The following is a 17901-nucleotide window of genomic DNA, read 5'->3' as shown; positions in this document are numbered from 1 at the left end:
TACTTATTTCATAATCAAACACTTCCTGTGACAAAAATAGTAAGTCCAACAATGTCTCGGTTTGTCCTTCAACTCGAGTGGGCTTATCAACTACCTGAACCAAATCGTACTTGATCATGATGTCAAGCAGATTTTCTGCAAGAGGCCTGTTAAGCGGCCCAGCAACTCGTGCATTCTAGTCAACACCTGGTAAATTAAAATCGCCTGTGATTATTACTCTGCTTCGTTTGTTTGTCATTGTTAGCAAGTAGTCATCCAATTTCTCAAAAATATCAACTGAAGTTCCGGGGGGCCTATAGAGAACCCCTATAAGTAACGTGATATCTCCCATAAATAATTTGCACCACACGTTCTCACAGTCTTTAATGGGCGACAATAATTCGTACCGAAGAGTTTTCTTAATCAGTAAAGCAACGCCTCCGCCTCGGGTTAGTCCGTCATTACGCAGTACATGAAATGAAATGGGAAAAACATCCGTATCTGCAACATCCTCTGTTAGCCAAGTTTCTGTTACAGCCACGAAGTCAGGGTCATAAATTAGTGTCAACGATTCTAGTTCTTCTGTTTTGTTCAAAATGCTTCGTGCGTTCACGTTTATCAGCTTTATGTCGCACTGCTTCTTTTGTCAGACCGGGCTGCGTGCTTCGCTTTGAGCGTTCTTAACTTTCACACGTGTATGGGAACGGGAATCCCATGTATAAGCAGCGTTGTCGATGTAAAGCTTATCTCGGACAAGCTTCACCTTCGCACCATTGCGCCTATCATCAAGAGCAGAGCGCCAAAGGGACTTCCTTTTTTCTAATGTTTCTTTTGAGTAGTCGTCAGAGACTCCAATATTAGTACCTCTCAATTTTTTGCAGCTCCTAAATATGGCCATCTTTTCATTGTAGTCATAAAATCTTACAATTACTGGTCTGTCCTGTTTGCTTTTCTTCTGATCAATGCGGTGAATTCTTTCTACTGAGGACACTGTAACACCAAGGCGCGTTGAGAATATGTTTTTTATTACTTTCTCTTCAATGTCCTGTCGTGTTTCCTTATCAGTTTCAGTGACACCAAAAACAAGAAGATTATTTCTTCTAGCCCTGTCTTCCAATTCGTTTAACCTTTCTTGCTGTTGTTCAATCGTGCGCTGGAGGCTTTCAACAGCAATGTCAAGGTTATTTATCTTAGCAGCATATTCAGACAAAGGTTCCAATTTTTCTTCTATCTGAGTTGGCCTAGCTTGTATTTGAGTTTGTGTCTTTAAGATTGTATCTAGCATTTCCTCAACAGTTGGTCCGGGATTGAGTTCAATGTCCCCGGAAAGCATTAGCACCAATTCTGACCACAACTTGAACAAAATGTCAAAACAATTCGCTGGGAGCGGCAGCACAATCAAAAAAAGATTGCAGGCGATAGTACCTAAGATGCAGGAGCATAATAACCAACCTGCAAGATAAGCCACGCATGTTTCAGCGACATTGCTGCTGTAGTGCCGCCGCTCCCACTGAGGTGCCGCTGAAGCGGACGAGGTTTTATGTCTTCTTCGCGTGGTGACGTCACCGAAGTCTTCCAGTTCCATAGGTTGGCCCCAATGACGTCACGGGATGCTGTCGGGGATAATCTGGGCAGGGCCGGGACTTTGTCGGTCGATGTTGGAGCACTGAGCATGAGCGGCACCATCTGCAAGATAAGCCACGCATGTTTCAGCGACATTGCAGCTGTAGTGCCGCCGCTCCCACTGAGGTGCTGCTGAAGCGGACGAGGTTTTATGTCTTCTTCGCGTGGTGGCGTCACCGAAGTCTTCCAGTTCCATAGGTTGGCCCCGATGACGTCACGGGATGCTGTCGGGGATAATCTGGGCAGGGCCGGGACTTTGTCGGTCGATGTTGGAGCACTCAGCACGAGCGGCACCATCTGCAAGATAAGCCACGCATGTTTCAGCGACATTGCTGCTGTAGTGCCGCCGCTCCCACATTCGCGATCATTGTAGATCGTTCCGTTAAAGATTGCACGCTAGATGCAAACACTCTAGATTATTCCGGAGGTTGCACGAAGACCAGTGATAAGGTTAGAATATCCCCGATGTGCTTCGCTGGTTGTCAGTTGATCGCCGACCGACGCTGTGCTCACAGCTATCCGTGCCTGCGCATTGCTGTAATCTGATTTCCAGTTTCCTGGCCACAAGTTTGACTGAATAAAGTTTCATCTGAACATCGAGTGTGTTCTCTTTGTCCTCGTCAGGACCCTGCGACACCTGGTGGAGGTGCTGCTTCTTTCATGTTCCGGACAGCTCCTTCAAGCCATGAACCCAGCCCAAGTGACAAAGAAGACACCGAAGCCAACTACAAACACTGAACAAGTCGCAGGCAGAGGGGACTGCAACAAGAGTACGGGCTCCTTTCTGAAACTATTACACAGCCCCGGATCCAGACATCGACAGCAGCAACGATGACGGCCCCCGTGCAGCCTGCCCCAATCGTTCTCCGGCAGCCCAAGGAGCCTCCGACGTTTCGTGGATCGTTATTTGAGTGCCCAAAAAGCTGGATCGAGATATATGACCGAGTCGCCGCCTTGAACAGCAGGGACCCCGAAGAAAAACTAGACGCTGTGTCTACTTTTACCTAGAAGATGCTGCGAAGACGTTGTTAGAGAACCAGGAATGTACACTACAAACCTGGGATCTCTTTCAGATGACGTTCTTGAGCACCTTCACAAGCTTCCTAGACAAGAAAAAAGCCGCCACCTCACTGGAAACACAGGTGCCACTCTCTAACAAAATTGTGACTATCTTCGTGGAAGAGATGACCCAGCTCTTTCGTCACGCCGATTCCGTCATGGCTGAGGAGAAGAAGCTCCGGTTCCTGATGAGAGGGGTCAAGCAAGAGGTGTTTGCGGGACTTCTTCGAGACCCGCTAAAGACTGTCAATGAATTTCTCACCGAGGCCGCAACTATAGAAAACGTCACATCTTTGCCGCAAAGGCGAAGCAAGAATGCAATGGCAACAAATTGGAAGATCACGCGCACAATGACAAGCAGATCAAAACAATCTCCGCGTTTCTCACGCACAAATAACACAAAAATGTACTCACAGGTACAGGTGAACGCGAATAAGGGTCTCAGTTGTTACTTCACTGTGTCTGAAAAGTGTGCTCTTTTCACAAACGGAGACTGTGTAATGATTGCAGTGACCTTTGTGCGTTCGGTAACTACAACAGAATCATTCTGACGAAACCCAAAAGCCAGCCAAGACGTATGACCCTCCCCATGGTGCGCGACCCTTCCCTCCTCTCAGCGGGGCAAAGTACGCGTGGGAGATAAGAGCCCGTGCCGCTGCATCGTGGCAATGTGGACACGCATGCTCATTGTGCCATCCGCAAAGCAGTGTAGTGCTCGGAGCAGTCCAGGAGCAGAAGATTGACGGACTTGAAAGGGTCATCAGCCGGTTGCTATCTAAGGCGGAAGTCAACTATTCCACAACAGAAAAGGAGTGTCTTGCCATCATCTGGGCTACCTACAAGTTTTGCCCTTTCATCTTCAGCAGACATTTCAAAGGTGTGAGTGACCAACACACCCTCTGTTGGCTAGCTAACTTGAAGGACCCTTCAGGTTGTCTTGCACAGTGGAGTCTCCAACTTCAAGAATTCAACATCACCATCATTTACAAGTTCGGGCGAAGGCACTCTGACAAAGACTGCCTATCCTGCACCCCCGTTGACCCACTGCCGCAAGTCAATGAGGACGACGACTGCTTCTTGGGAAGCTTAAGCATCGATGACTTTACAGAGCGACAGCGAGCCGACCCTGAAATCAAGGACCTTGTGGAATACCTCAAGGGCAAGGCTGCCGTGTTTCCAACGGTATTCAAGCAAGGACTGGCATTGTTTTTCTAGGGTTACGGCATCCTCATCAAGAAAAACTTCTCCGCACATCAGACCAACTAGCTCATCGTAATACTTTGAGTGTTACGTCCAGAAAGTCTGGATTCTTCGCATGACGACCCCATGGCTGGACACCTTAGATTTTCCCGCGTGCAAGAAAGGATACACGAAAAGTATTACTAGCCCCACCTCACTGCCGATGTCACGCACTACATGAAAACCTACCGAGAGTGTCAGCAATGGAAGGCACCGCCAGCTAGGCCAGCTGGACTTCTGCAGCCCATTGAACCACCTCACCGGCCATTCCAGCAAATTGGAATGGACCTACTGGGACCATTGCTGACGTTGAATTCCGGAAACAAATGGATTGTCATAGCTACTGACTACATCACCCACTATACAGAGACAAAAGTGCCGCCAAGGTAGCAAAATTATTTGTCGAGAACATCATCCTGCATCAAGGAGCTCCACAGGTCACCATTACCAACAGAGGTGCGGCCTTCACTATGAAATTAACTCAGGCCATTTCGGCACACAGCCAGACAAGTCACAGCCGGTGACAGCATACCACCCACAGACCAAGGGTCTCACCAACCGGCTAAACAAGACAATTGCCGACAAGCTGGCCATGTACGTTGACGTCGAACACAAGATGAGGGACACCATCTCCCCCTACGTGACCTTCGCATACAACACAGCGACGCAACAAACGATGCAAATGTCGCCATATAAGTTGCTCTACGGAAGGGACCTGTCCCCGACGCTCGACACCATGCTGCCCAACGTCACTGACGAGCAAAACCTCGACGTGACTGTCTACCGTCAGCGCTTCCAAGAAACACGACAACTCGCCCACCTTCGCATTGAGAACCAACAGACAGTCGACAGCTGCCATCACAATCTTCGAGGACACCTCCCGAAATACCAACCGCATGACCGTGTTTTCGTGTGGACATTGATGCGGCGACGTGGACTTCTTCCACTATACTTCAGATTGTACAGGGTAGGTCAACGTCTCAGTCTACTCAACTACGAAACCGTCCCCGACAGCATCACAAACTCTCAACAGCACCATGCAAGACCTGAAACTGTTCACGCCATGCGCTTCAAGCCATTTCAACGAACCTACAAACTGTACTATTTGTTGTTTCTCTATATTTTGCTGCTTGTTATTGCGCTTTCTTCATTGTTGTTATTATTTGTGTTCATGTATTTTTCGCCCATGTTCTGTGTCTCTCGAAAAAGCACCTCGAAAGCATCTCAATTTCTCTCGAAAAACCATCGATCTGGGCGATGCTTTTTCGAGAGGATGAAATGCCACGTGCATTTATTATTATTTTTATTTTTATTTGATTCGGTTTTCGCTCACAAATTCTGGGTCAGGAATGCTCAGCGCAAACTGTGCATCATTGTTCGAGAAAGTTCGCAGTCGTTGTATATCGTTCTTTTAAGAATGCCTGCTAGACGCGAGCACTCGCCACTATTCCAGAGCTTGCGCGAAGACCAGTGGTAAGGCTGGAATATTCGGCGACACATGTATACTAAATGCTGCCACATTTCGCAGCTTGGCAGTTGATAGCCGACCGACGCTCTGTTCGCCGCTATCAGTGACCGTGCGTTGCTGTAATCTGACCTTCGCTTTCCTGGCCACAAGTTCGGCAAAATAAACAGTTTGATCTGAACATCAAGCGTGCTTCCTTCATCGACATCGTGACCCAGTCACAATGTTACCCTCATATCAATTCATAAATGTTCAAGTTAGAACACTTGTTTACTGACTTATATGTTGTGATATAGTGAGCTTTAAAATGTAACTTATTTTACCAGATACCCCCTGCATTCTACCGAATCACACTCAGTGCATTTCTCCAGCCTCTAACTGGGAACAAATGGTGGAAAGGCGCGAAAGAACGTAGCAAGCAAATTTCATTGAGATCCATTGATCTCAAAAAATCGCTGGCAATTGACCTCTAAAGAGATGCTGAAACATTTATTCAAAGGTGAGCTCAGACTGCCATACATATCTCCTGCACATATAAAGAGGCAGCTCCGGGCAAGTGGGAAGCTCAGCAAACGCTCATATTTTATTTTGATATTAAAGTCATTTTTTCCGTGATGCACCTAGCAACATTGACATCAGCTTGACGTCAAGCTACAGTACAAATTATACTTCCAAAACTTCCAAGAGGGCCATTTTTGCGTCCCTAAAACGTACAAAATGGTCGCCTGCCGGTCACCAACAAAGCCATAATGCAAAATAGTTATAGAAACGGCACTATTCCCCCTCCGAGATCGGGCTACAGGGGGCAGCACCATGATTGCGCTAGTGAGGATAGGTGGCCAGCAGCGTGCATACACATGTATGCAGCGAAAATTTTTTTGTGAGCCATGCAGTCCAATTCTCGGCGAATAAAATGCGTCAACTGCAGCGTACTCGTAATATGTATGTTGTCTATTACAAAATAGATGCGCCAAGCTGACCAAACATGGCAATTACTTATGATGAAAACACTGTCTGCTGGTGAAAAAGATGTTTATGTTTGGCAACTGTCTCAGTTTTCGCTCTACGCCACGTTTCTTGTTTTTTTATTTGCAAGTGTTGAGCTTGTGTCCCACTTTGTGTCCCGCACTGCTTTAGAGCAACTGATTTCACTATTTGCTTCAAGCATGCTGGCCTTGAATACTAAAAAAAAAGAAGAAATACCACATTTTCGAGCAGTGGGCTGAACTAACAGCAAAATTACATACAGATTTGTTTCTTAATCAGTTCTCCATGAAATGAATATAGCACAGTTGATAAGTTTATTTAGGAAAGCTACGTGGCCGCTTTTGCACGCTTGTTCTTGCTCCAAGAACAGTATAAAAAAGGCAACAGTTCAGCACACAGCTTTTTCAGATTGATTACAGGCAGGCTCCAGGCAGCAATTCTTGTCTTTTATATATTTGTCTCTTATAAGCAGGGTACAACATATGTATTTTCTCATCAACTCATATTTTACTGTAGGCAAACTGGTACATTTCTTTAACGCATTTTTCTTTCTCTCTCTCTCTCTCGTCACACCGTGCATGTCGTGGTGCTTGTGTTCATTTTGTCGACTGTGGCTACTGGCTAAGAGGATCGTTTTGGCTTATGGTGGCCACATGTTCTGTGATATACAATATCTATGCGTATTTATTTAGTTATGCAGCTTCCCAGATGTATTTCAATATGAATTCACTTTTTTATCACTCTGTATGTACCTTGCTCAACTTTTTGGCCATTTTTTTTCTGAATTATCAACAGCGATATCATGAACGACTGATATAACTTTTTATTGAGTAGCACCTTCATGGACTAAATGACATTCCTTGTTTTAAATTACATTTGAACCTAACGACATTAACACCTCCAGTGTGACTGGCGTATAATCTCGGCACTCTGTAGGTTCCTCTGCAGTAGTTCCTCTGTAGGTTCCTCTGTAACAGGTTCCTCTGTAGTAGTTGGCTGTGTGAAGGGAAAGAATTCACTACTGTAAGTAGCACCAGTGTAAGTACATGACCTCTTTTCTGAGCTTAACCTACGCCCCGCGATGGTGGTCTAGTGGCTAAGGTACTTGGCTGCTGACCCGCAGGTCGTGGGATCGAATCCCGGCTGGAGCCGCTGCATTTTCGATGGAGGCGAAAATGCTGTAGGCCAGTGTGCTCAGATTTGGGTGCACATTAAAGAACCCCAGGAGGTCGAAATTTCCGTAGTTCTTCACTACGACATCTCTCATAATCATATGGTGGTTTTGGGATGTTAAACCCCACATATCAATCAATCTGAGCTTAACTCAATGTTTGTTAACATTTTCTGTCTCATACAGATAACCAAGGCAATGGATAAGAGAATAAATGAGAAAGAGTGACTGAGGCATGGCATGGTTCCTGTGGCGTTCACTATCCAGTGGCGTATGTCACATGTTTCTGCAGTTATTTTTCTCCCAATGAGTCAGCATTTGTATACTACCTTCTTGGTAACATCAGCAATCGTTTTGTCGACAATTGCCAAGGAGAAACTCACCCTTTTCTTTCCTCCTCTTGAGGTCCTCAAGGACGATGCAGAGGTAAGTTATCTGGTCCCTTGTGCGTTGCATGGTGTCCCCCTACAAAGACACGGTCAACCTCTTCACCAATGGCATATTAATCTCGAGGCTTGCTGTGCAACTATTCCTCTGGTTCAGTATTAGCTATGACTCCACTGTCAAAAATCAAACATTTTAAATCATTCCAAACTGAGCAAATCTAGATTTGAAGCTTGTAAAACTAGCAGTTTTAGTCTTCACAAATAAGCCTAAAATGACAGAGGAGCAATTTATTTACAGTCACCTAAGGTTACTGTTTGGCTTGTTCATCTGATGCAAAGCATTGTTCATTACCCAAAAGTAGAGCTTGAGGAACCAGTGTAACACCACTGATTGCTATGCCTATTCAAATCGACCACCGGTGATTGATGCTTTGTATCGACGTGTCTGGCATGTTTTCTTTGTTCCTCGTGCACTAAGAACTTCCTAGCAGTTAGTCCAGCCATTGAACATTCAGAATCGGTTTGAATTTGGGAGTTTCGGCAACAGAGTGATTTTGGCAGACCTTTTCGCGAACCAATCTGCATGTTTTGTAGAAAAAATGCACTTGGCTGATGCACTTGGGAGAAATGCGTGCCACTCATTGCTATGCTTCAGTAACATCAAAGTTCTGTAATTAAAAAAACTTTTTAAAATCAAATATCAAAGTATAATATCAACTTCACAATCTGACAGTGTTGAGCAGTAATAATTGCCTGAAATTAATGTCTGTTATTTAAGATTAATTTTATTAAAAATAATTCCTGAAGCTTTGCCACATGTACAATGTGTGGGAACAGGCCTTTTCAGCCAGTTTCCAAAATTTTGGGTTCTCTTTTATTGACATATAAGACACAGGGCCGCGCCTAATGTCGCATCTACAGTGTTGTCGTCATGTGCCCATGAATGAGCATCTGGGCTGGGAGCAACGCATGCCATTCGAAATACCATTCGAAATACCACCCCTGAATTGAGTGACGACAAGCTTTCGAGTCCAAAAATGACAGGGTCTTCACTTAAAGCTCTGATTGCAACAATGCTTTGCATCGGTCTGTGACATATGCAGCTGTTCAGGAGTTGGCATCCTTTACATCCTCAAATGGCATACCTGTCAAGTTCAAGAATTCAGAATCCGGGAAATTTAGCAACCAGGGGTGGGTGATGGTGGTCATGTCTTGCCGCCCTCAGCACCTTTTTCCACACAAGCATGCACACACATATCGCGGAAAGGGGAGGGGGGGATTCTGAATAGCCCCATAAGCGTAAACAATGGCGTTACTGTCTCATCATGACTTATAAACAATGCAGGCGGAGTGTCCAAACAACAGTAGAATCTTGGCAATGTGTACAAATTTCAGGCGGGATTGGAAAATATCCTTATCGCCCGAAGTTCCGTAAATTATAAAGTCAACACTATGTAGTGTTTCTTTGCGAGACCATTTCTGTGGGAAAGCTAGTTAACGAGCTGGTGCATGATGTGTACGTAAAAGAGAGCATTGCCAGGCGTGCTAAACACCTGCCCCTTTATGCCATACTGGCCGCTGCCGTGAGTGAAATGCCGAACGGTCATGAATGGCAGAGGTGAGCTACCGGGCGTACTTCAACGGGGTTGAGAGCAGGCAGGTGAGGGGGCCTGGGAGGATGCCAGTACCCATGCATAACCCTCATCGTAGGAACTTGTCACGTGCTGCCATGCCTACAAAGTGACGAGAATGAAGTAGACGTAGTCATAGTCACAAGAAGGCGAGCGCACGGGCCAATAAAAACCGACGACGCCTTGGGCTGCAGTGCGCTGGAATCACCAAAGAGGGCGCCTTGAGCGGCGATCAGAGAAACGTACATTGGCAAAACTGGTGTAGATGCCATACGCGGGGGTCGTACAGGGTACATGGGTTTGGGAACAGTCCTTGGAGCAGACAAAAGTGCTTTTGTACCAGGCTTGGAGCAGCCAGAAAGACATTTTGGAGCAGGTTTGAAGCAGTCAAAAGGGCCCTTTCAAGCAAATTTAGAGCAGCAAAAATATTCAGAACAAATTTAGCCACTTTCAAAGCAATTGTGAAGCAACATTTGTTTAATGCTGCATTTTTCAAACACTCAGCTAAAGTTTGCAATAGCCCCATTATTGTGAAAGGAATGATATGGACACTACCGACGGGCTGTTGCCGTCGCTGACGTGTGTTGTTTAAATTCCGTATTAATAACATACCTCCGCACATTGTATGTTCTATATCCGCGAATAGAAGTGCCGGAGCGGGTGTGAAAAAAACATTTCAAGCAGGGTTCAAACGATCTGACCCATCTCCGCCGCTCAGAGCGCACGTAATAACAGCCAATACTCCCCCTTCCTGATTCCAGTAAGCCTGCCTGTCTTGTAAAGTCACGAAGAAAATGAGGGAGCGGGGGCAGGAGTCGCTCGAGCAACAACTATGAACTTTGCTTCTAATGGCCTGGTCGCGATCCCTGGTGTGCACGCTAGCTCGTTGACCATCAGCGGGCAACTTTCATACACTTCTACGTGCTACACTCTCATCGCGAAGAGACTGCGCGAAAAGTGTTGCTCTTCTTAAAGTGACCCTATTCTTATACAGTTACGCGAGATGAGATCTGAAAGAGTTAGCTGCCAGCCTAACTTCATATAACATTACAATTTGCTGCTATTGCATTTATTGTTTCACCCTTGCGGTGCAGCAGTGACTTTTGATTAGTTATCTAGATCTGCTGACGTTTTTTTCCCTAAACGTGTGAGCGTCAACCACAGAGTCCAAGCACAACAGCCAAATGAACGACAATACGCACATACACTCGATAAGCAATCATCTGTACCTGTCTCTGCTGTGCTGTTCTGGGAACCGGACCCCCCCCCCCTTTTTTCTGAGCACTGTTACTGCCATCCTTTATTCCTTTTCGAAACGGTGCCATCATGATATAAAAGCAGCTTCACTGTATGGTGAAGCAATGCACGTGATAGCAACAAATTGTAAGGCTGGCAGCCAACTCTTTTATATCCGATATCACGTAATTCTACAAAACGCTGATTTAAGAGAATACAGCCTTGCCAAAGAGAGATGCTCTTCTCGCAGTCCCTTCGCATTGAGAGCGCAGCACGTAGAAGAGTTCATAAGCTATTTACGGTGATGCCTGGTGTGATAGCGAACGCATAGCCATCACGACCACACCCTTACGATAAATGTTCACGGCTGCTCGTGAAGCGATCACAGCCTTCACGAAACCAAAACTACAGACATTTCGGCGAGTGGTGTCAGTGAAACCAACAAGGCGATGTTTCAGCCATATTTCCAAGCACGGCGCTTGATGGCTTTCGCGCTTTGTAGCTACATTCTGGTGCTGCGGCGCAGTACGGTGCTGATAGGCGAACTTGGCACAGCAGGGGTGGTTCGGCGCAAGATGGCACAGATGAGCAAGTGCACAATAGCGCAAATGGCGCAGCTGTTGCACCCTTGTGTTTGCTGCTGTCACTGGACAAAGCGCGAGCATAAAAAGCTTGCCAAGCAAGGTCCTAAGAAACTAGCGAAAGCGGTTTTCAAACCACGTTATATGCACAAAACGTTTCGTTCTGTCAAAAGAACTCGCGTACGTTCTTGTGAGACACACACTAACCGACTGCGCAGCTGGCTGCCATGAAACTGAGCGTCCCAGTTTCCCTTGGGGCCAACGGGAAAGTGCTCAATTCGCTTCACCGTTGTCATAAACGAAGATCGACATGAACACCGAAACACGACGTGCCTTTTCTTTTTATGCCTTTATAGCCTTTAATTTAGGGCTGCATTAGCTGCGTACCTTTGGAGATCGTAGTCACTATCAATGATCAAGCCACAGTGACCGCAGTTTCCTTCACAGTGCTTGCAGTAAGTGATAGTCTCATTCTAATTTCGCTTGCGCTGGCCGCGCACGTGCCTTCAACACTAAGTCGTTCGTTGCTATGTACAATTGCTTCTGTTGCGATTTTGTCTGCAGCATTTGCAAAAATAAGCGTCGCTTTGACTGGGTGAGCGTCAAAGCAATGGGTTCTGTCAGTTTCGTCGTTGCCATACATGATCGTGTCAAAAGTGACGGTGGTTTGGATGGCTGCACATGTCCTTCCGAAGCTTTCACCACATTGCTCTCAATCATGGCTCGAGAGTTTAGTTGAACGACTTAGTTTCAGCACACACGACGCAATTTGGCTGTGGAATTACGTGAGTTCGAATACAGTCGAGCCCGCTTATAACGAACCTGAGCGTGACGCGGCATCAGTTCGCTATATCCTGAAGTACATTGTAAATGAAACACCGCTTTTAAAAAGTTGCAAGTGAAAACCAAAAATTTATTTTTTTGTGTAAAAAAGTTTGTAATGCACATCTGTTTCGACAGCGCAGATGTGATAAGTACCATCTCGAGTTTACTTAATGTGGCAGCGTGTTCTTCGCTGAGGCCCTTGGCCAAATATACAAGCTGCCTGAGGCTCTCCATGAAGCCAATCGCTACAGGCACGCTAGTGGACGTTGACTCCAAAGTTTCGTCGTCGTCATCTGATTCCTCCGCATCGCTCTTGCCGCGCACTTCATTCACTATGCCATCATCTGTGCATGGCTCCGCAGTGTCAGCATCATCATCGGCTGTAATGAAGTCATCCCAGCAGATGCCCTGCTCTCGCAAGTCGGAGTCGGTGACGCGCTGCCCCAAACCGGCGGATCGGCCCTCTTCGAGGGCTTCAGGCTAAGCATTGGGTCCGGCGTGGATGAAGCCACCTTGCCGAAACAGTTTTGCACGCATGTAGCCATCACCTCAGTCTACGAAGCCTTCGGCACCTACAAAGCTGAGTACAAGGTCACCCGAAGGGGCAGGTTGGCTGCTGGGCGGTCAACAGCTATGAGCAAGCGCTCCACAGCGCAGCGCCTATAACTCTTGAATGCGCAAATGATGCCCAAGTCCTGCGGTTGCACCTTAGATGATGTGTTTCAAGCAGGGAAAAGCAGGGTTACTGCCGTCAGTGAGGCGGAGCGCTTATCGACCACGAGCAGTACGTGCCCGCCTTGCTTGAGCATGTCTTGGTCAAATTCGCGCATCAATTCTACAAATAAATCCCGCGCCATCCACACTTTGGCATTATATATGTAACGGACAGGCACATATCCCCGAAAGCAGCGCGGCTTCTTCGATTTATCGATGACAAAGGGCACGCACCGGTCACTGCCATTCATATTAGTGCACAAAAGTGCTGTGACGCGCACTTTGCTATGTTTGCCGCCAGCGCACGTGTTGCCTTTCATGGCACGAGTTTTCTCCAGTAGCATCTGATAAAATAGCGCAGTTTCATCTGTGTTATAAACGTCTCGCTTCCCATAGCTGTAAATGGTGTATCAATTTGCTTCCAGCCAGGAGGCAACGTCTTGGTCGCTTGCCCATGCCGCCTCACCAACTATTGATTTGAACACAATGCCACGGCGCACTTTAAACCGATGTAGCCAGCCATTTCTGGGGCAGAAGTCGGGAAAGCTCGAAAGGTATACAAAGTCTTTCGCTTTCGCCAGCATCATAGGACCGCTTACCGGAATGTTCGGAGCCTGCGCGTCAATGAACCATTTCAGCAGCGCATCCTCCGCGTCTGCGTAGGTAGCCCTCCGCAAGTGCTTCCTCTCTGTCGTGTTGTCATCAGCACTGATGATCTTTTCCTTATTTTTCAGAATCGTGAACATGGTTGACATGCTCAAGTCGTACTTTTTAACTAACTCACAGTTTTTCACACCTTGAGAGAGCTCTGTTAAAATGGCTCGCTTGGTGGCAATGTGTAGCACTTTTTGCTTCGTGCCACCGTCTGCCATCGTGACCGCACGCCACCACAGAACACCTGAACACTAACAGCTAGTGGGCAAGAAGTGCACGCATGGCGTGCATAGCGCACGTGTGACAAGACAAACAAGCACGCGTGTAACTTCTCTGAGCTCGTTTCTAGCCAAAAAAAAAAAAAGAACGAACGCGGCAGCGTCGCGAAATAGATTCTTGGGGAGAAAGAGGGTTAAGAATGAGCTAGAGTGGCGCAGTGGAGGCTGGCAAAGGAGCTGCGAGCGTGGGAAGCTCGGGTAGCTTGCTTGAGAGAGTAGGCTGTGCTGGCTGTCAGCTCAGTCAACATGCACATGCAACGAATCGCTAATTATCGAAGTGAGTGGGGATGCGGGACAAAGGACGGAAGGGTGCATTACAAAACAGCAGTCGGAGAGAGCGACAACTAGACGGTTACGAGACAGGGTTGGCGTTTAACATTAGGAATCTATGGGCACCTCGCCAATGGCTTATCCGTGGTCGAGAGTGGTGTCCCGGAAAGTCGCCGGAGCACCGACTCTGTTCGCTGTAATCGATCAGGAGGGCTCAGAGATGTTCGTTGTAAGTGTGATTTTATGCCATAGAGATAATGCATATTTCCATGGTAATGCGGGTATCGCTTGTTTTAAGCGAAAGTTCGTTTTAAGGGAAGATGCTACTCGAAGACACTTTTTTTTAAATATTCACCCTAGAGCAATGAAACTTGAGCTGTTTATGGAACTTTTTATTATGATTTCAAATATATAATTAGTTTTCTTGCAAGCTGCACACTTTTAGCTCTGCAACATGACAAAGTGAGAATTTTAACCCTTTTGCCCCCCCTCTTTTCATCCTTAAACTTCTGTAATTTTTTACTATTCATAGTTGATAATGTTTCAAATAAAGTGTAGAGTGCAAATAACTCATTAGGAAGCACATACAAAATATATAATACGCGTGAAAACAATAGACTTAAAAAGTCCACATTTCAACTACCCTAGTAAAGGTTTAACATACAATTTTTTATTATACAATAAAATATTGGAATTTAAACTAGATAATTGCATTTGTCATACTTTGGAAAAAATTTGAGCAAAATTTCATGCAGATTCAATCCCCAGAAGTGCCCGAAAAAGGTGGGGCACATTGAAGAAATAGCAAAATTTATGTTTTGAGAAAAACGAGTTTTAAAGTTAAAATTGAGCTTTTATTCATGAAAGATATCATTAAATCTGATGAAATTTGCATGCCAAAAAGCACAATCCTTCTTGTAGTGGCCATTGCGACTAAAATACGCAAGCACCATGAGTTTGTCCCTCTCGTCTTCCTCGAGCCGACTCCTCACAAACATTTCGCTCACAGACAGGGCCATGAAACGCCAAACTTCTGCTCCATCTGGCAGAGCCTTGTGCCAACTGCAAGCTAGGAAGAAGTTCGACAGGACAGCGAAATCCAAACTAAGTTCAGTGTCATGCCATTTTGCGGCCATGTTTGTGCCACATACATCGTACATAATGGCAATGTCGTCCCTGCGAAATTCTCTCACTGCGAGCTTTTTCGACCTCGTAAGATTGGCGCTGACGTCATCTATTGCTGCATCACGAACTTTCCGGCTGACGGGTGTGAATAACTTTTGACGCATTGGCTTTTGCAAGCAACATATGGACTGCCACAAACGGACCAGCTGCTCGTAGCACAGAGCACGCCGCACAAGGGCGGGGAGTGATTCTTTTTTTTTTTTCATCCATAACGGAGATAATTACACGAGAAAAGTATTGTACAGCTGCGCTGCTCAACAAGACATGGACCCCGCAAATGCGTTTCACAACACATACAGGCGCGCAGCAGCTAATGGCGGTCCCCCGATTCGTACCACGTGATAAGCCAGTCGCGGCGCTCGAAAAACACGCAGAAGCGTGCTTCTTTTTATTATTTCTTGCGCTGCATCAGCGAGAGCAACCGCTGTTATTTGAAGAGTGAGGCTAGACTCTTTGACTCATGCGATCAACAGTCGCGAGCGGTGGCTCATTATCGGCGGCAAGGTGCTCGAAGACTGCACACTTTGGACCTTTTAACAGGCACCTTGTGCTCCTTAGATGAAATTTCAAAGCATTTCCACTTAAGTCTAGATCTGTATTTTTTTTTTCATAACAATACGTACTAATCTTATCAAAACAGTTGAAAATAAAAAATTGGTAATTTTGCAAAAAACTCGCGTTTTTCGACCCGCATCTCCCCTTAAGTGGGGCCGTTATATGAGGGCTCAACTGTATCACCAAGATTCTAGTGTACGTTTATATTAACTTTTCCAAATGCGACAGTGTTCATAGTTTTGCAAAAAGCCCGGATGAATCAGAGTTTAATTTTTGTCAATATGGCCAGGCCACACAGAGAAATTTTCTTTTTTAGGAGATTTTCCTGCTAACCATACAAACATAGGAAATGGTCGAAATGCGGGAGACTTGGCAGGTATGAGGTGGTCTCCTCCCATCCTGATGCATAGCTGCTAGCCCTTGTGTGATACCTTAAAGTTACTCTGGTAATATGCGAGGTCCACATGTCGCTGGGGTGTGATGCTCTGGTGCCGAGCTTCTCCTCACGACAAAGCCGCTCATAGCATATCTCGGCCCCATACTACGAAGCGACACGAGACGTTTTTGGACTGTGTCCAACTACTATTTATTTTTTCATAGGATCCGTAAAAATACAAATAAATGTGCTTCAATGCATATTTTGAAACACCAACCAAAATGCAGAGAAGTGCTTAATGGAAAGAGGTGACGCCAGATGAACTGGTGAAGTTCATTGGAAATTTGATTTATGTAGGCACTGTTCACATTGCAGGCATTCATCCATATTGGAACACCAGCAGGCTCTTGTCATTGAAAGAAACAAAGAAAAACTTGAGTGAACAGTGCACGAGTGTCTCAGGAAAAACCAGGAAATGCTTCACCGAATGGCACGAGCAATGAAGCAGTACCTTGGTTCAAATTTCTTTTGTCTAGGTTAATAGAAAAATTGGTATATAAAAAAAGGTTGTATAGAACAACCATTTTTTCTATGCTATTCCTGGGCCATTTGACTCTAAAATGCATATTTTGAATTTTCTTTGTTTTTAGTTTTTGAACTATAAAGTTTTTTATAGCTCTGTTTATCAGCTGGCAAACAAAAATTGCACACTTTTCAAAATTTTTTCCATTCCACAAGTTGTTTTTACTTTACAACTTATATTTAAAAAAAAAGCATTTCATTATACATAATTTCGTATTCTGCAATGAGTGCAGGAGTATATTTCAAACTGGCAATAGCTTTCTGCCCGAGACATATAAAAAAAGCCAGTTTCTCATGGTAGTGAACTGCGTGTTTTCAGAATTGATAAAACGAAGTCATTAAAAATGGCAGCTACAAAGAAAGTTTGAACCACTGAGACATTTGCCATACGCTCATCTTACACAGGCTGTCTGCACTCTAAGCTTCCTGAAAGCTGTAGAAATACTACAAATATTCCGGCTCAGCACAAAATTGGACCATCACCCGCTAAAGGGGACCATGTGTAGAAGGCAAGCAGTGGGCACTAAGGCTTACACTGGCGGCGACGTTGACGCTGATGCTCATCAAGAGGCGACGCGGGTCTTTGAACGACCAAAAATAGCCGAAAAAAGGATTTTATGCAAAGCTTATTTTCGGGACGTTTGTATCTCTTAGCACCTACTCTCAAATTACTAACACTGAATTCGGTCTAAAATGCGATAAAATGGGCTTAAAAAGCAACAGTAGAACGCGCCCACACGAACAAAATTTGTTCGAACTTCGCGTGCTCACCCTGAGCGTTGCAGCGGGCTGAGCGCCGCTATCTTGAGCTAGATTTGAAGCTATTTCCTTAGTGCGTAATGTGCGCCATCTCAAAATGGCATCATCCAAGTGGAATTGGTGCCGTCGCGGGTTTTCCGAAGGTCGTTCCCGGGTCGCTGATTGGCTCTCACTCGGCGTGCATTTTGAGTCGCAGTATTGAGGCTCCCATTGGCTGACGTGACCAGTGCGGTTTTCAAGAGTGCCGTTCCAAGTTTCCCGTTGACTGGCGTGACAAACACATTTTTTTTTTCCTTGGGCGTTCAGATGTTTTTCGATGCTTAGTGTTTGTGCTTTGCGCTGGTAC

The 17901-nt window shown here is 45.7% G+C and overlaps 1 protein-coding gene across 2 annotated transcripts in view; it reads right to left on the bottom strand.

Moving 5' to 3' along the window:
* Atg14 (autophagy related protein 14) overlaps positions 1-17901 on the bottom strand; it is a 131602-nt gene that overhangs the window by 83619 nt on the left and 30082 nt on the right. For both annotated transcript variants that reach the window (XM_037419201.2, XM_075865906.1), the window contains one exon: positions 7907-7988. In XM_037419201.2, the coding sequence (XP_037275098.2) occupies positions 7907-7988 (82 nt within the window). The remainder of the gene's footprint in view (positions 1-7906; positions 7989-17901) is intronic.

Source organism: Rhipicephalus microplus, chromosome 6 (assembly GCF_043290135.1).
Source record: "Rhipicephalus microplus isolate Deutch F79 chromosome 6, USDA_Rmic, whole genome shotgun sequence".
NCBI lineage: Eukaryota > Metazoa > Arthropoda > Arachnida > Ixodida > Ixodidae > Rhipicephalus > Rhipicephalus microplus.
This window is presented reverse-complemented; position numbering and strand designations above follow the sequence as displayed.